The sequence below is a fragment of the Haemorhous mexicanus genome, chromosome 5 (genome assembly GCF_027477595.1).
Source record: "Haemorhous mexicanus isolate bHaeMex1 chromosome 5, bHaeMex1.pri, whole genome shotgun sequence".
Classification (NCBI taxonomy): domain Eukaryota; kingdom Metazoa; phylum Chordata; class Aves; order Passeriformes; family Fringillidae; genus Haemorhous; species Haemorhous mexicanus.
In genome coordinates this window covers 2,657,727-2,674,108 of record NC_082345.1, presented here as the reverse complement: position 1 = coordinate 2,674,108, position 16,382 = coordinate 2,657,727, and the positions used below count along the sequence as shown (strand labels likewise).

The 16,382-nt window shown below is 37.5% G+C and overlaps 1 protein-coding gene across 1 annotated transcript in view; it reads right to left on the bottom strand.

Annotated features, from left to right (window-relative positions):
• The window catches only part of PLCZ1 (phospholipase C zeta 1), a 46,386-nt gene that overhangs the window by 15,293 nt on the left and 14,711 nt on the right, over nucleotides 1–16,382 (bottom strand). Inside the window, exons 6-9 of the mRNA XM_059848032.1 lie at nucleotides 15,176–15,331; nucleotides 7,692–7,916; nucleotides 5,446–5,602; nucleotides 2,709–2,825 (exon numbers count right to left, since the gene is read on the bottom strand). Coding sequence (XP_059704015.1) covers nucleotides 2,709–2,825; nucleotides 5,446–5,602; nucleotides 7,692–7,916; nucleotides 15,176–15,331 — 655 coding nt within the window. The remainder of the gene's footprint in view (nucleotides 1–2,708; nucleotides 2,826–5,445; nucleotides 5,603–7,691; nucleotides 7,917–15,175; nucleotides 15,332–16,382) is intronic.

Below are 16,382 nucleotides of genomic sequence, written 5' to 3'. Positions count from 1 at the left end.
TTTTTTTTTTTTTTTCACAAAACCTCCTGTTCTTATGAGTCTCCATTTTCAGAGAAAGGACAGACAGTGCACAGGGATATCCAAAAGTTATTTTGTGGAAACTCTGTACTTTTCAGTGAGGTTTTTAACTTGCCTTTCCTCTGGAAATTAGGTTTACACAATTACATGTCCCATCCTCAGCCCCAACAAATCTTGAGCCTGTTGAACCATTTCATCCTGCTTTAGCTGAGTGCCAGCCTGCTCCAAGTTAATATGTTCCAAGCAATTTAGAGAAAATTGCTGGCAAGGTACAGGAGAGAGACTGTTTTGGGTCCATCACTAAAGGGAAGTGAAGGAATAACTCAATTCTCATAATTACAAGAAGCAGAGGCCTGGCAGGCTGGATTATATGTTAGGTTTGAACAAAACCTAATTTATTTTCTTTGCCCAGCCAGGAAAAGTTATGGATGTTAAAGGAACTTGAAGGCAAACTTGCAGGTGTGGGGAGGAGAAGGGAGGTAAGAAGGGGAATAGGTGGCAGAGGGGAAACCTGATTCCTTTGGGGAGTTTTAGGGGAGTGGTAGAAGGGATCTGGAGGGATCACTTCTGTGCATGGGGTGTAAAATACAAAATCAGGGTGTGTAAAGTACACACAAAAAGTACAAAAAGTGTGTGAATTATAGAGACATGGGACAGACACAAAAAATCAAACTCTGTGTTAAATCAGTGGAAGCACATCAGTAGAATGTTCACTGATACACTCACTTTGGGAGTTGCACTGTGAAGAGCAGCTGTAGCTCTGCCAAACATTTATCTGAAGCAGATTAGGGAATTAAGAATAGATCTAACATAGCTTGGAAATTATATATGTGGAGAATTGTTTTCAATCAGCCTATTCCCATGTGAAAAATGGAGGGGTTTTTATGTGAAGATGTAAATGAAGTGACCAAGAGGGCAGATCTAACCACTTCCTGCATATTTTTAATTCTTCCAGGAAGGGGCCCAAACCCCCTATGCACCAAAAGTCATATGTTTTGCATACTAATGTTTAGAATGACTTCTCACTAAAGTATACTCAGAGTAAACAACCAGTGTAGTCATTTTGAAAGACTTCAGCCTTGTCTGTGATCTAACAAATGGATATTCCTTGCAGAGATAAGTGTGGAGATTTGCAGGCCAGAAAGAAAACTAGTAAATTGCAATATGATAAGACTGGGAGATTAATTCCATTTTGAATTAAGAACCTCTGGCTAGTTGTTCCTCTAACATGAAACAAACTTACTAGTTTTTAATGGCAATATAGGGTGGAGATAGCAATAACAGCATACAGAGAGTGCAGCACCCCAGGTAAATAATCCAGGAATAACAAAAATGTGGATGAACCACAAGGACAGAACACAATCAAACCAATTTCACACAATGTGGTAATGACAAGGTGCTTGGATAGTCCAGCCCAAGTCCAAATCTGTACTGCAAGTAAGCATTTATAAGGACACAGGAACAAGTAAAATTTAAACTAAGTAGTAACCTTTGCACTCCTTGTGTCGTTATGTAAAACTCTACCCCAATATAACAGTCAGGATGGAGAAGGTAACTTGTCACAGGAGATATATGGGGAGCTGAGAAAGGAAACAGGTGGAAAAGGCAGCCTGGAACAAGGGTGACATAAGGTCCAGGGCCCTAGAGGCAGAGTGAAAGCTGTGCCTGTGCTTGATGAGTGTGTGTTTTAACATAACAAGGTGAATCCAAAGCTTTCACCTCAAAACCAGGAGCCTGCAGCCAAGTGCCCTGCTCACCCCACAGCCTCCCTCAGGTGCCAAGACTCAAAGACAGGATATATTTGTGAGTACAAAAAAAAACCAAACCAACTATTCTGCTCTGCTTTTCCTAAGGCTGAAGAAGATGTAGCAGGCAGGGATAGAAAAATATTCTGTAATGAGAATCTTTCAAACTGAAGAACAAACAGATGAAGGTAAAATTGTCTCTAAGGCCATTAAAAAGGACAAAATGCTTACAGGGAAGAGGTTTTTCAAAGCCTGCTGGGTACAGAAGGCATGCCATGCTTATTTTTAACAAATCCAAAGTAATAACTTGCAAGAAAGATAAGCAGAAGTAATCTTTATTTTGTTGCTCAGGAAACTGATATGTTTTGCAGTGGGAATTAAGATGCTAAATGTATGTTGCATTTATATAAAGACTGGAGGCTCCCAGCAGCTCCCAGCTGGCCTGGGTGTGGTGCTGACCAGGAATGTCTGAGTGTTTCCTTGGGTAGCATATCCTGTTCTGGGGATTTTTGCCACTACTGTCAATTGTTGTGCTCACATCTCCTGCATCTGTGCCACTCAAGCCAAAGGTAACCACTGAAAACCCACAGACCCTTGAGAAGAAACTTCCATTGCTGAGTAATGGAAGCTTTAAAATGCTGGATTATTACTAGAGTTTTTCTTAATATCCAATTCAAAAACATAATTTAAAGAAATTATTAAAATATAATAAATTAAATATCTGGGATAAGAGACAGCTATTCAACACAAAGTGATATTTACAATTACCAGGGATGAAAAACTGATGGGAGATGTGGGTTGAAGGAAAATTTTATATAACAAAAAACTAAAATAATGCCACTGGTGGGAAATATGCAAACTATATAACACCAAAATACTACAGAAAGCAAGAAATCCTTGTGTTTGTAAAGCCTAGCATGCAACAGTCTCTGCAAGGATACATACCCATTTGACACCCTATATTCCAGAAATCTTGAGGATTATAATTTGAAGATTTCATTCTTGATCCCTTGGGGTAAATTCTTGTAATAAATCTTGTAGTATGTGCAATAAACTGGGGAGCTGATAAACAGAAAGATAAAATGTTGGTAAGAAAACCTTTGCTATTAAAGAGGTCCTATTTGAATAAATAATAAAAATGCAGTCATTGGATCCAGCAATTTTTTTACACAATATTATATCAGTGTATTCTATTTTAACATTAATACATGGACCACTGACCTATGCCTAAAATCTTATTTTGCAACCTTATTATTTTCTATGTATTTGAATCTGACAGTATTTCTGTATCTAGTGCAGACTTTTGTAAGAGATTCATTAACCAAAAATCATTCCTTCACTGGAAAATTCTGTTTCTTCACCTTTTTACAGGGTGATTATATGATTTCTTCACTAAAGCCCACTGTGTTCTCATAGGAAACTAAGACACAGAACAGGAAACTGCAAAAATGTTTCCTCATTCTATAGCAGCTCAAAATGAAAAAAAAAAAAAAAATCATCTCTAGATGATCTTTGCTTGTTAGGAGATTTAAATAAAATGACTAAATAATATCGAGACCAGGGAAGAGCACACTTTTAAAAGCCACTTAAATTATTCTTCTATAAGCCTCAGAAGTTGTTAACTATTCATGAACATTGTTTTTCCTTCTGCTGACTGTGTTCCCTCCTTTCTCATGTGCAGGCATAGACTGCACAGATGTGGGAAGCTCCAGATGACTTCTATCTACAACATTTTTAGTTATTCAGCAAAAATCTCCATTTCCAGGCTCATCTCTCTGTTCTATTCCATTCTCCTCTCATCTCATGATTTTTTGTTTGTTTAGGGGTTTTTGTTTGGTTGATTTTGGTTGGGTTTGTTGTTTGGGGTGGTTTTTTGAGGGGGGCTGGGTTTATAGAACTACTTTTATATTCCCTAGGGTGCTGGAGGAACAGAGAGGACTCTCTGTGGATGGCTGGAAAATCCTACTTTTTGTTGCTGTTCAGCATCATTCACCTCACCAGGCACTGAAGCCCCTCCACAAAGTGGGTGGGTGCCAGCAGGGCTGTTCCCAAGTGAAGGGGCATGTGGCAGGAGTCATTGTCATTGTCACAGCCAGTGATCTCTGCTCTGCACACCCCCAGAGCCCCGGGCAGGCAGCTGGAGTCAGAGCAGCAGAGGCTGCACTGTGCTGCCTCCACCAAATGGAGATGCTCCAGCCCCGAATGAGTTTGGGATAACCCAGTTTTTGGGTTTGGCTGGGATGAGTTTGGGATAACCCAGTTTTGGGTTTGGCTGGGATGAGTTTGGGATAACCCAGTTTTTGGGTTTGGCTGGGATGAGTTTGGGATAACCCAGTTTTTGAGTTTAGCTGGGATGAGTTTGGGATAACCCTGTTTTTGAGTTTGGCTGGGATGAGTTTGGGATAACCCAGTTTTTGAGTTTGGTTGGGATGAGTTTGGGATAACCCAGTTTTTGGGTTTGGCTGGGATGAGTTTGGGATAACCCAGTTTTTGGGTTTGGCTGGGATGAGTTTGGGATAACCCAGTTTTTGGGTTTGGCTGGGATGAGTTTGGGATAACCCAGTTTTTGGGTTTGGCTGGGATGAGTTTGGGATAACCCAGTTTTTGGGTTTGGCTGGGATGAGTTTGGGATAACCCAGTTTTTGGGTTTGGTTGGGATGAGTTTGGGATAACCCTGTTTCTGGGTTTGGTTGGGATGAGTTTGGGATAACCCAGTTTTTGGGTTTGGCTGGGATGAGTTTGGGATAACCCAGTTTTTGGGTTTAGCTGGGATGAGTTTGGGATAACCCAGTTTTTGAGTTTGGTTGGGATGAGTTTGGGATAACCCAGTTTTTGGGTTTGGTTGGGATGAGTTTGGGATAACCCAGTTTTTGAGTTTGGTTGGGATGAGTTTGGGATAACCCAGTTTTTGGGTTTGGCTGGGATGAGTTTGGGATAACCCAGTTTTTGGGTTTGGCTGGGATGAGTTTGGGATAACCCTGTTTCTGGGTTTGGTTGGGATGAGTTTGGGATAACCCAGCTTTTGGTTTGGCTGGGATGAGTTTGGGATAACCCAGTTTTTGAGTTTAGCTGGGATGAGTTTGGGATAACCCAGCTTTTGGTTTGGCTGGGATGAGTTTGGGATAACCCAGTTTCTGGGTTTGTTTGGGATGAGTTTGGGATAACCCAGTTTTTGAGTTTGGCTGGGATGAAAGGTGTGCTCCAGTGGAGCAAACTGCCTGCTCTGGGCTTTATCCATGCCTTTAATGAGGGCTCTTATCTGCAGCTCTCAAAGCTCTCACTGCCAAGCCAACTCCACTTTCTCAGCCCAGATTTCGGGAAGGGGAGAGGGGGAGGAGTGAAATTTATTCCACACTTTTTCAAGTACTGGCTGAAACTCCTAAATTATTTGATGCAGAAAACAATGAATCAAAAGGCAGACATTCATTTTGTAGGCTTTGTTAATATTTGTTCTTGTAAAAATACACAGAATTAAAACGAAGTTGAATTTCAATTTTCCCCACAAAACCAACAGAAGAAAAAAAAAAAAAGCTATGCAGAGGACATTTCTAAAACAGTATTATACAAGGAACAAAATAAAATCAGACAGCAGTTGATTCATAAAATTTTAACCCTTCCAATGCCTAAGCAGTGAACCATAGCAACAATGTAACTTTAAGCTAATTAACTCAAAAGAAATTACCTGAAACTTTTGCAAGTTTTCGTGCTTGAGACTCTCCAATGGAATTATTTTCCCAGCACATCTGATGCTGCAGGGAATGCTCAAAGTCCACAAACTTCTGAGACTTGGTATAAACCACAAGGTCTGACAATGCAAGGGCAATCTTTTTCTTTGTCACCTAAGAATCATCAGATGAATAATAGAATTTAAAAAGTCACAACAATGCATATTTCATTATTATTATTACTATTAATAATTCACAGAAACAATATTTTTGGATGCATAAAGCATGAGACAATATGTCACAGTTAATAAATTTAACAAATAGGACCTTTAATAGTGAGATTTGATCTACTGAGAGAAAATTGAGGTTATTTTATCCATGTTCATCATAGTAATCATAGGATGAGTGGAGAGATGCTTCCTAGCAGAATGTTCTTCTGCATAGCTTTACAGTTTTCCTGCTTCAAAAACATCATTTTTCATGGCTTTTAACATTACTCCTTGAAAATATACCTCCAACTTTCTATTAGTAAATATATGAAGCACTAGAAAAGACCAACAGCATAAACTCATCTATAAAATGTAGAATAACAGGAAAATATTACACTGTGCCAAGCAAATTAGTTAAAGGCATATTATTCTTCTAAGCATTGCTCTGAAATCAAGAAAACTCTTTTCTTCTTGATTAAGGTCGAAAATTCTGACACCAAAATCTTAATTTAGTCTTGCTCCATTACCAAAACAAGCAAAACTGACTGAAATTTTACCAGGGTCTCCTCTCTTACAGTGACTACATGACCCCTTCATTTTCCATAGCACAACTTGTGAGCTAATTGGGGCAGTAGCCAGCAGAGAGCTGCTGATGCTAATCATGTTTACATTCCATCAAAGCTTCTGAGGGCAAATTCTCATCTGCCAAAATAACAGAGATTGCCTCCTCATGGCTCTCAAACTATGCAAAGTTCAAGAGCATTAATTATTCTGGGGCTGTGTCCCACAAGGAGCAATAGGAGTCTAGTGCCATGGAAATCCTGGAAAATGCAACTCTCTGGAGGCAGGCAAAGCCAGCAGCATCACTGGGGCATCTTCTGCAGATTCAAATGCTCTCCCACCCTCCCAAAAGTGGGATATCAAGACAAATACTTCAACAGAGTGAGACCCTGGAATCACTTTCTCTTCTGCCTGTGAAACATGAGCAGATACTTTTTGTTGCTGCTGTTTAAGAGAATGTGGAATACATTCTCATCTGTAACATGGTCTTACCAATAAACTTGAAAACTTTTGCCTAGAAAGTTGGCATTTCTGTTTCAAAGAAGACTCCATCCTTAGAATTTTTCCTTGCTGTCTCTCCATATCAGATGGAATGAGAAAGAAGCAAAAACTTTCACCATCAAATTATACAGAAAGAAAGAGACATTGCCTCTCAGCAAGAATGCTGGGCCCTGAGGAGCCTTGCCAGTTTAGCCTCATTCAGGTAATCAGAGCATGATGTGCAAGAGTGACTGGATACCTCAGGTGCTGCCTGACATCTTAAAAAGTTGAACAAAGCAGTTTCAACCCTGATAAAGCAACAGATTTTCCATGGTAGAGAACTATACTTGGTTAAAAAAATAAGTTCAATTTGACTTTCGAAAAGGAGATTACACCCAATTTTTACACTTCTTTCAGAAATAGTGCTTGATGTTAAGTCTCTACAAGAGAAATGTAAAAATACCTCTTCAATTCCAGATGCTGAAAAATGTTTCAGCACAGCCAGGAATGTGCACCCAGTTTAATGTAAAAAATCACAGAACAGAAGGAAATAGGGGAATCTTTCTTTCTTAAAAACAGTCTGGTAGACGTGGGGAATAAATAGTTAACTCTGCCTGCTGTCCTCAGGAACTGCTATAAATGTTCTCTATACGTAGATCCAGGGGCCATGGCACCAACAAAACACCTGGGTAACTTCATCTTAAATCTAGTGGGGTACTGAACACCTGGGACAAGCAAAGAAAGAGGAAAATGGGGTTGAAGTTCAAGATGGGAGCGCAGGGAGGGGCTGCTTTTTAGTTGGATACTAAAATATGGTCCAGTCTGACTTTTCTTATAGGAATAGGAAAACTCTGAAACCTTCAGCTAAAACTGTAATTTCCAAATGCACTGATCTTAATCATTTCAAAGTTTCCCTTTTAAATTTAGTCTCTATTTTAAGATAATATAGTCCTTCTTTAAAAAAAAAAAAAACAAACTATGTGTTCTCTATATTCAATGGAAGCAAAAGATACCTTGGGTTTTTTTTTAGGTGGAGGTGAAGATCTATAAACTAATTTTCTTTTGGAAGGATTCCTGGATCTAACAGGTGACATGTCTTCTGAGTCATCATCATCAGACTGAGTGTCAGAGTCAGACACTTCCTCTGCCTCACCAACAGAGTCCTCCTCCATCCTGAGCATGCTTTGCTCAAGTGTTCCAACTTTTTTGTTTTTTATCAGAACTTTGTATTTTAATGCCTGTAGAAAAGAGGTTTAACAATAGTAACTAGAATTATGTAGGTTTTTCATCTCTTGGTATGATTTAACTCTTCTTCAAAGTTGTTTATCAAGTATAATGAAGTGAGCTTATAAAATGAAGCAAAATAGATATGAGTGAGGCAGAAGCCAAAGCCAAATGAACCAAACAGAATCTGGGGACCAAACTACACAACAGAATGTGACTATCTAACCCCAGGAAAAAAGGCTCTCCACCATAGGCACACAGATGCTGAAACTGTGAAAACATAAAAGTAGGAAGGTAAGTAAGAGCCAAAGGAGATAGCCAGGCAAGATGTAGAAGGTATATTTTTCTACTATGCCTAAATGTCCTTTTATATATGTATATATATATATATATATATATATATATATATATATATATATCTATATATCTACCCACACTTAAAGACACGTCTGATGTTAATTTGGAATGTTTTGATCTATCATTGAGGCTGCAGGAAATTTGTTATTTGATTTTTTGTGCGTATCTCTCTTGTGTACCAAATTAAAAGTTTTTTATACCTTGTGTTCTTTACAGTACATCCTTTTGCTGATCTTACCTGGTCAGGGAAACAACAGTTTGGTGATTTTGCCTAAGCAGTTTCTCTATTTACAAATGGACATGTATCAACCTCCATAATATATAATGTAAAGGGGGAAAAGCATCTCTGAATTATATTGATTCTAATAACATGGCTTTCATCTATGCAACAGCATTCTCTGAGTATATATTTCACTTTGATTACAAAAGTATATTAATAATAAAGCTGTTATTATGTAGCAGACGTTCAACTCTACATCTGGACACAGGAGCTGCCAGTGAGTAACAGGGCTTACTATGGCTCTTGAATAAAGTGATCCTCAAAAATATTCCTTAAATTTCCTGTGCTCCAGTGCAAAGGGAGATTACACTGCTGGGAGTGTGGCAGGAACAGGGAACAAATCATTTCACAATAAAAGAAAGGTCACTGAAATGCTGTGGTTTCTGCTGTCCATTAAGTAAATATGAAAGGTGTGGATGATGAAAACTTATAAACCCAAAGTTCTGCAATGGAAACCAGAGCCACAGGCAAGGACAGAATCATTCCACTCATCTCCATTGTAGCTCCATTGCTCATCATCCCTTCATCACTTCAGGTCTCTGGCTGGTAGTTTGCCAGGGTGCCAGTGGAATGAGACAGCCCATGCCCAATAACTATCAATGCCATGCTGGGAGGTTTCATCAGTCTCTCTGCACTGGTGACTCAGAAGAAGGATGCCCTTTAACATTTCCTTCATTTCTTATTGATGCACTCTTTTTTTTTTTTTTTTTCTTCCTGTGATATTTTTAGAAGATTTTTAATATGATTAATGCTACCCATATTTTTTAAGAGTTCTGAATTTTCCTTTGTGTGTTCACATTTCCAAATATTTAAAAGCAATTCTATCCACTTTTGATCTCGTATTTTGTTATTCACAGGAAGACTTATGTCTACAAATAAAAATTAAAAAAAAAAAAGACCTGGTAAACAGGGGAATAAAAAACTTTCTATGGTTAAAAATCATATGCAAACTTTCTATGGTTACAAACCATATGCAAACATCTTTAAACAAAAAAGACCATAGAATGAATGTGTGTAGTTATATAAAAATGGGTCATGATGTTTTAAGTCAGTCTCTAAAATTCTGTTTACAAGCTGTTAGCAAAAACGTAAACACCCTGAGGTAGGAGGAGTTTTTTGAGGAGGAAGGGTTTTTTGTTTTGTTTTCTACAAAGATAACATTTTAAAATCATGGCTCTATTTAGAAACAGTAATAAAAAATACTCCAGCAAGAAGAAAATTTGCTATTTTTTGGCCAGAAGCAAATTGTCATAATAGTTACCCCAAATCATTGAAAGTGAAACATAGGGTGAAAAAATGGCATACCAAGGATTTTGTCTGAACTTCAAACATCTTCAAAATCCTTACAACAAATGTATGGTTACAAAATCAGTGACTGTGAAATCTGAGCTCTTTAATTGTGCTTTAATAATCAGCACTGCTAAGCATGTGACACCTTTTTCTTTACAAGTCCAGGTCTTCCAAGAGAGCTGAAAAGCTTTTTAATGAGCTGAAACTCAGAGCATTCACTAAAACTTCTCCTTTCTAATTTTACTATGAAAGGCAAAATATGTTAAAAATACATTTGCTGTTTACTTCTATATAAATTGTAAGCACACTAAAAAATTTAAATATGTAAAACATCATAGGTCTTCCCTAGAGCACAGTGGGACTTCAAGGCTGGCATAAGCAAAAGCCTCAAAGTACAATCAACTGGAACAAATATTTACATAATTAAATGAACAAAAGTTTTTTCTTGTACATTCTGGTTAATGTGCTGTACAACACAAATCAGCTGAAGCAATGGCAAGTTTCCAAGACAAAAACCACAAGCACTTTGGATCAAGCAAACTCACCTATTGATCATTGGGGTTATATAATGTAAAAATTCACTCCCTAAAAATGTAAGGCATAAACCCTGGATTTGAGATATAAGTATTAAAAAAAAAATAGCTTCTCCAGTTTAAATTTAGCTTGTTGTTCTCCCTTCTCCTCTCCTGACCAGCTGTAGGTGCTTAGTGAGAGGAATATCAAATCCTGAAAATCTTGCTAAATAACAAGGTTAAAAATCTCTTCTGAGTTTTACATAATATTCTATTTCAAGAATTGTGTTGCTGCCTTAAATACTGATATAGGGTGAAGATGCAACACCTCCTGTGAAGTCTAACACAGGGAAAGGTTTTGAGACAATGACAAGATTTGTTAAGTACAACTGTTAAAAAAACTCAGCTATCTTCAACAATTCAAGAGAATCACACTTAGTGATGTGTGAATGGATGTCTTTGTGGCAGCCTTATAAATCACAATTATCAAGATACTTTAAATCAATGCTAGCAGCAATGTCTGAGCTCCAGGCAAATAGATATTAATTACATCAGGAGCAGTATTTTAGCTACCTCATAACAAGTTTTCATACAACTCATTTACCCGGTGAGAAGCACTCTACCCTGAAAATTCCACTTCTGTATTGTGCTCTGTAGTAAACCTCAGGCAGGCTTAGTCCAAGGCTAAACAGCTGTGCTACAGCTGAGATGATATTCTACACAGGCAGCTGAATCTCTAGATGGATTGGAAAGGAATCCAAAGCAGGATTGTGGAGAAAGATGGTTGCAGGTTGGCCAGGATATTAAAACACTGTGCTCAGAGTCCTCATGGCACAGATTCCTTGGCAAAGCTCAGTGTTCCAAGAAGATACCTTGCCAAACAAACAGCCTGATTTTATACACCAAATAAACCATCAACACAAGACCCACCTGGGTGATGAGATCAAATATGGCAATGTCTTGCTTTTAGTTGCCTCCTGAAGTCGCTTTGCACTACAGGGAAGCTATTAACAACAGACAATGGCTGTCACATGTTTACCACATTTCTGGGAAAACCGTGTTCCCTCAAGAAGAGTGCAATGCCTAAAAATAGTGAAGGAATTAGATGAGCCTTCTGTAAGTACTCAGTACAGCCTAGAGATTCCAGAAATTTTATGAGAAACAATACTGATTTTTTTATTTTTGAGGTCATCACCAAGACATACCACATTTTCATATCTTTCTTCTTATTTTTGTAAAGAGATACCATAGATTGATTGAAAGGCAAAAGACTGATTAGAAATGTTTTGACTTGCTAAGAAGCAAAGACATTTCTGATGCAAAGACTTGGTCAAGACATTTGCATATTTGTAATTGCCAAAATAAATAGGAATTCCTCTCATAACTGAAGCAACAGAATTAGATATGCTGAAGAAGGATTGATCTTGAATTTCTCAGTGAAAACACTCACTGTGTAGAGAAAGCTCCTTTGTATACTGAGTAGATAAAGGTGAAGAAAAGTGGGAAGAATGAGTCCTGGTTTATGATGGGGTTTGCTGGTTTTCCCCATAATAGCAGAATTTAAAATGTCCATAACCCATAAAATTGTACTGGAGACCTTCTATTGATCTTTCTCAAGGAGATCATTAAATAGATCCTTTTATTTGGACACCACAGGTTTAACAACCATAGGAAGCCTTGGCAATCCTGGCCAGAAATGCTTGTGAACCACCACCATACAGCAATTGATCTTGCAGCTGTGTGGTAAACATTAAAGACAACTTGTAAAATCACAGTAGCTGCCACTTCCCATTCAGTTAATCACACATCAATTCCAGCTTTGTGACAGGAAACCTGCAAATAATAGAAGTTCCCTAACTATCTGATATATCTATCCTGTCAGCAGTGTAAGGCAGTTCAATGCACCTCAATGCAAAATAATTGAGGAACAACTCTTCATCAAAGCAGTGTGTTTACATTCTTTTCTGTGTTACTTTGGATGCCTACATGCTTCTTTCTGTCAAATTTCATAGGGAAGAAGGACACAGCAGGGTAAGTAAAACCTTATCTCTTCTAACATATATTTTAACACAAATTTTTGATATTTTCTAAGTTCATCTATGAATTGCTGCATAGGACACTTCATTCCTTCACTTTCTATCAGCACATCACCAGGAGTGATGGTGCAACCAGCAGGGATGTCTGGCACCTGTCAGAGATGTCACATCTGATTTAGTGCAGGAAATGACTCAAAGGACCTGATATTCCAGGGAATATTAGAGGGAGTGGATGAAGTCTCTTTAGAAGCACCATGATGGCCAAGACTGGGGACAGAGAATTTTATCAGGTCTGTTGCTTTGGGTAGCAAAACATCTGCTCTGCAAAGACCTAGAATAGATAGGTGAAGCTTAAGGGCAGCCTCAGTTGCTCATGGGATAAGATATGTGTGAAAGAAACAGAGCCAAGGTCTTCTCTTTCCGCCATAGGTAGAGGAAGAATTGTGTGTTGAGGTGCTACAGAATACAGGAATTGCAGGGAATTAACAATATCAATATAGTCAGCTGGAAGTGTGAAAGAATTAAAAAAACCTTTCTTCCTGAAATTTTCTAGGGCTTGTTTTTCAGATGAAGCAAGTCTTGGGAAAAGCAGAGACAAGAAGTGTCCAGTGATCCTCCACTTTTATTTTCTGGCCCTCTATGTGATTTTCACTTTGAATTACAATGGTAGGAGACCTCATTGCAAGGTGATCCTAGGAAACACCTAAGAGTGGGCTTGTTCCTCATTTTAACCTCCTTCCACACACACAAAATCATCTCAGTGAACAAAGGTGTAGCTCGAGATCTACTTAAAGAAGGAAGTAGAAGATTGACCATGTAAGAGAAGAGAAAATCATTTCCATGGAAGCCTCCAAAACCTAAAAGGAAGCTGTAATTGGGAAATGGTTCTCTGAAGTGTTGTGAGAACCTGTGTGGTTTCCCACTTCATGTACACACAAGAGAAAACCATTTAATTCTGATCTTGAAGAACACTGAGGTGGCTTTTTCCCTAAGGTTACTCATGATCCATCTTGAAAAATTGGAGCAGTAGATTATATAGGCGATGGCTTTTTTTTCCACACTAACTGAGAATCCTTCCCACAAAGAGCATTTTAAATTCATCATTTATGATTCTGTAACATCTCCTTTGCACAGCTTAAGCAAAGCAGTCTGAAGACGAAATTCGGAATTTGGCTTTCTAAAATCATAATAAATTTACCCAGGCCTTGAAAATGCACAAGGTCCCAAGCTTTAAAGATGTGATGTCACTAAACTCCTTTTGAACATGGACCAAAAGTTGTTCTTCAAAAGGATGCCAGCCAAAAGTCAAGCTTACTACTGAATTTACAAATTCTGGCATAGCTACATATTTCCATTGCTAGGTAAAATCCTACTGCTTTTTCTAACATGCTTGATCAGAACATCTAGGAGAAATGGAGATGATCCTAATTTATGTTCATTCTCAAGATAACAATTTATTCAATTCAAACTTTTGTAACCAGCTGAGGACAGCAGTGTTATTTAGGTAATCCTTACACCTTGCACAGATGGGAATTGTGTCTCACTATTCTTTAATATGTTAAAAGTTCAGGAGAATGAATCTCACCTGACAGCACTTCCATGCTTACAGACCCAGCAATCCATTTTCAGGCAAAACTGACTCATGAAAAGTCTAAGCTATAGAAATATAAAGTATGAATTCCCTGTATCACAGTAACCATATGGTAAGGAACATATATCATAGACAGTAATACTTTTAAGTGTGTGATTCAGTGACTCCATGTTCCCTGATTTTGTGCTTGCTTCAGAGGATCTTTGGACATCTCCTACACTGAATCCAGCCATGCTTTGAGAAGCTTTAAAACAATCCCTCCTCTTTGATATAGTTTATATGTTTTCCTAATTGAAAAAGCAATTTTTAAGGTTTCAAAATTATATTGGACACCATGATGTAAAAAAATATAATGCTGCAATAAAAATAAAAGGTGGAGAAATGTGAATACTAAATAAATTTATAACAACATTGTTAGGGAAATATAAGAATATGGTAACACTTTAACATGTCTTCAGGACAGATTGCTTCAAAAATATTTTTCCTTGACAAATCCTTTGAAAATTACAACCTTTTGTATGTTGTTTTTCCTTATGAGAATGCTTCCTCCCCACATTTTCATTTGCATTTTTTTTAGCTACTGTAAAAAAAAGTGTAAAATATAGCTATCACTAGCAACAGTGACAAGCCTAAATAAGTATTTTGTATGTAGGCAAGGATTTCTGCTACAAGAGATTTAAAACAAAAAAAATTATCCTTGAAATAAAATTATGTGCAAAGACTGGAACAATGGAAATTTATTTGTTTTAGCTTGCAATAAAATTTTCAACACCCATCTAATTGCCTTTTCTGAGTTCATATCCCAGAGGTCTCAGGCCACCAGCTGAGGATCACTGTCTTGGGGAGAAACACACTGACAAAGAGAATGGCTTTGCAGTGGCAGAACACCAAGAAAAAGCTTCATCTTCACTGTTACTGGCAAAAAAAATGCTGGTTCAGGTTTCCATTTCAATAACATGTTTAAATTTTAGGAATTTCCTTCAGTTCAAGCAACAAAAAATAAATCAGCAGATAACAGATTCACCAACATGTGGCATCTTTCCACGGGGCTTTGTTCTGCTGTTTAAATTTTTTTGTTACTAAGTAAAGTCTATTTCTGACACCAGATGTGATCCATAAATTCAGTTCCAGAGGATTAAAAACAAAATAATGAAGAACACCACCATTTTTTCCATTTCTTTTATAGAGAAAAATAAAAACTTATTACCTCAGGAGAAGGCAGTTGTGTAATATCTGTCTGACCACCAAGTGGTGAAGAAAGAAGTTTGTCACCTAGAATATTTTTCAAGCAGCTTGCCATCACTTCTTGCTGTTTAGGGCTGCAGTGGTTCTCCAAAGACAGTACAAGTGGATAGGGAGATGACTGGAAACATAATTTGGGGATTTTATTATTAATAAATAAAAATAAGAATAATTGCTTTTCCAAAATACCTTACAAAAATCCCCTTGGCAATCTGTATTTACCTTCATTTCTAAAACATTCAGAGTATAGATATAGATCAGTTGTTTCAGGTTAGTAAGACAATAAAAAAGCTCACATTTGTGGAAAAGAGAGACAACAATTGAAGAAGAAAAAAATGCACCTTCAGAAAGTTAAAGCAGAGCTGGACATAGGCAGAGGTGTAAAAAGAACTGCCTTGTTTTGGTTTTAAAAAGCAAAATCAAATTCTAAAATTAAAATTGACCACATAAAGCAGGATTAAATGTCTTTTGCTTTAGTTTGTGACAGATTTTTTGGACTACTTTTCAAGCTGATAGTCTCCCCAAAGCTTGTTCAGAAATGATTGCTTTTGCAAAGACAAGCTATGCATTTTTTTTATTTTTAATAATACCATAAACATTTCTAGGGACAGTCTACACTTTACTCATCACAGTACTCAAGCAAGGGTAATTGAGTAAAAATTAAAGGTAAAAGGTGAAAAGGGGAAATTTAATAAAAATTAGATAATAAAGCAAAAGAAACACATCCATTTAAATAAAATAAATCTCAGAAGTTGCCAGTAATACTGGTGGCCACCAAAACCATAGTCTGAATGAGATCTTTGCTCAGGCAGGACCTAAATTGTCAATAAGGAAAACACCATTTTATTTTATCCTGTCTTTACATTTTGTCCCATGAGCTTTTGTTAAGGGAAGCAAAGCTCAGCCTGCATGGACAGCTGGCACCAACCCTTCCCTCTTGTGATTTTATCATCTCATTGCACTTGGGCTTGAGAAATGAAGTTTGCATTAGAGTTCAGCACAATGTGTTGTGCATTAGCAAGAACAGGAGAGTTATATCCAATGAGTTTTGAAAAACAGTGGAATAAAATCATGGTTTTAATTTCACTTTTAAAATCAGAGACTAATTAAATTGTATATAGAAAACAGAAAAGAAAAACACTGCTTTGATTAACACTGAGAAGGCTAATAAC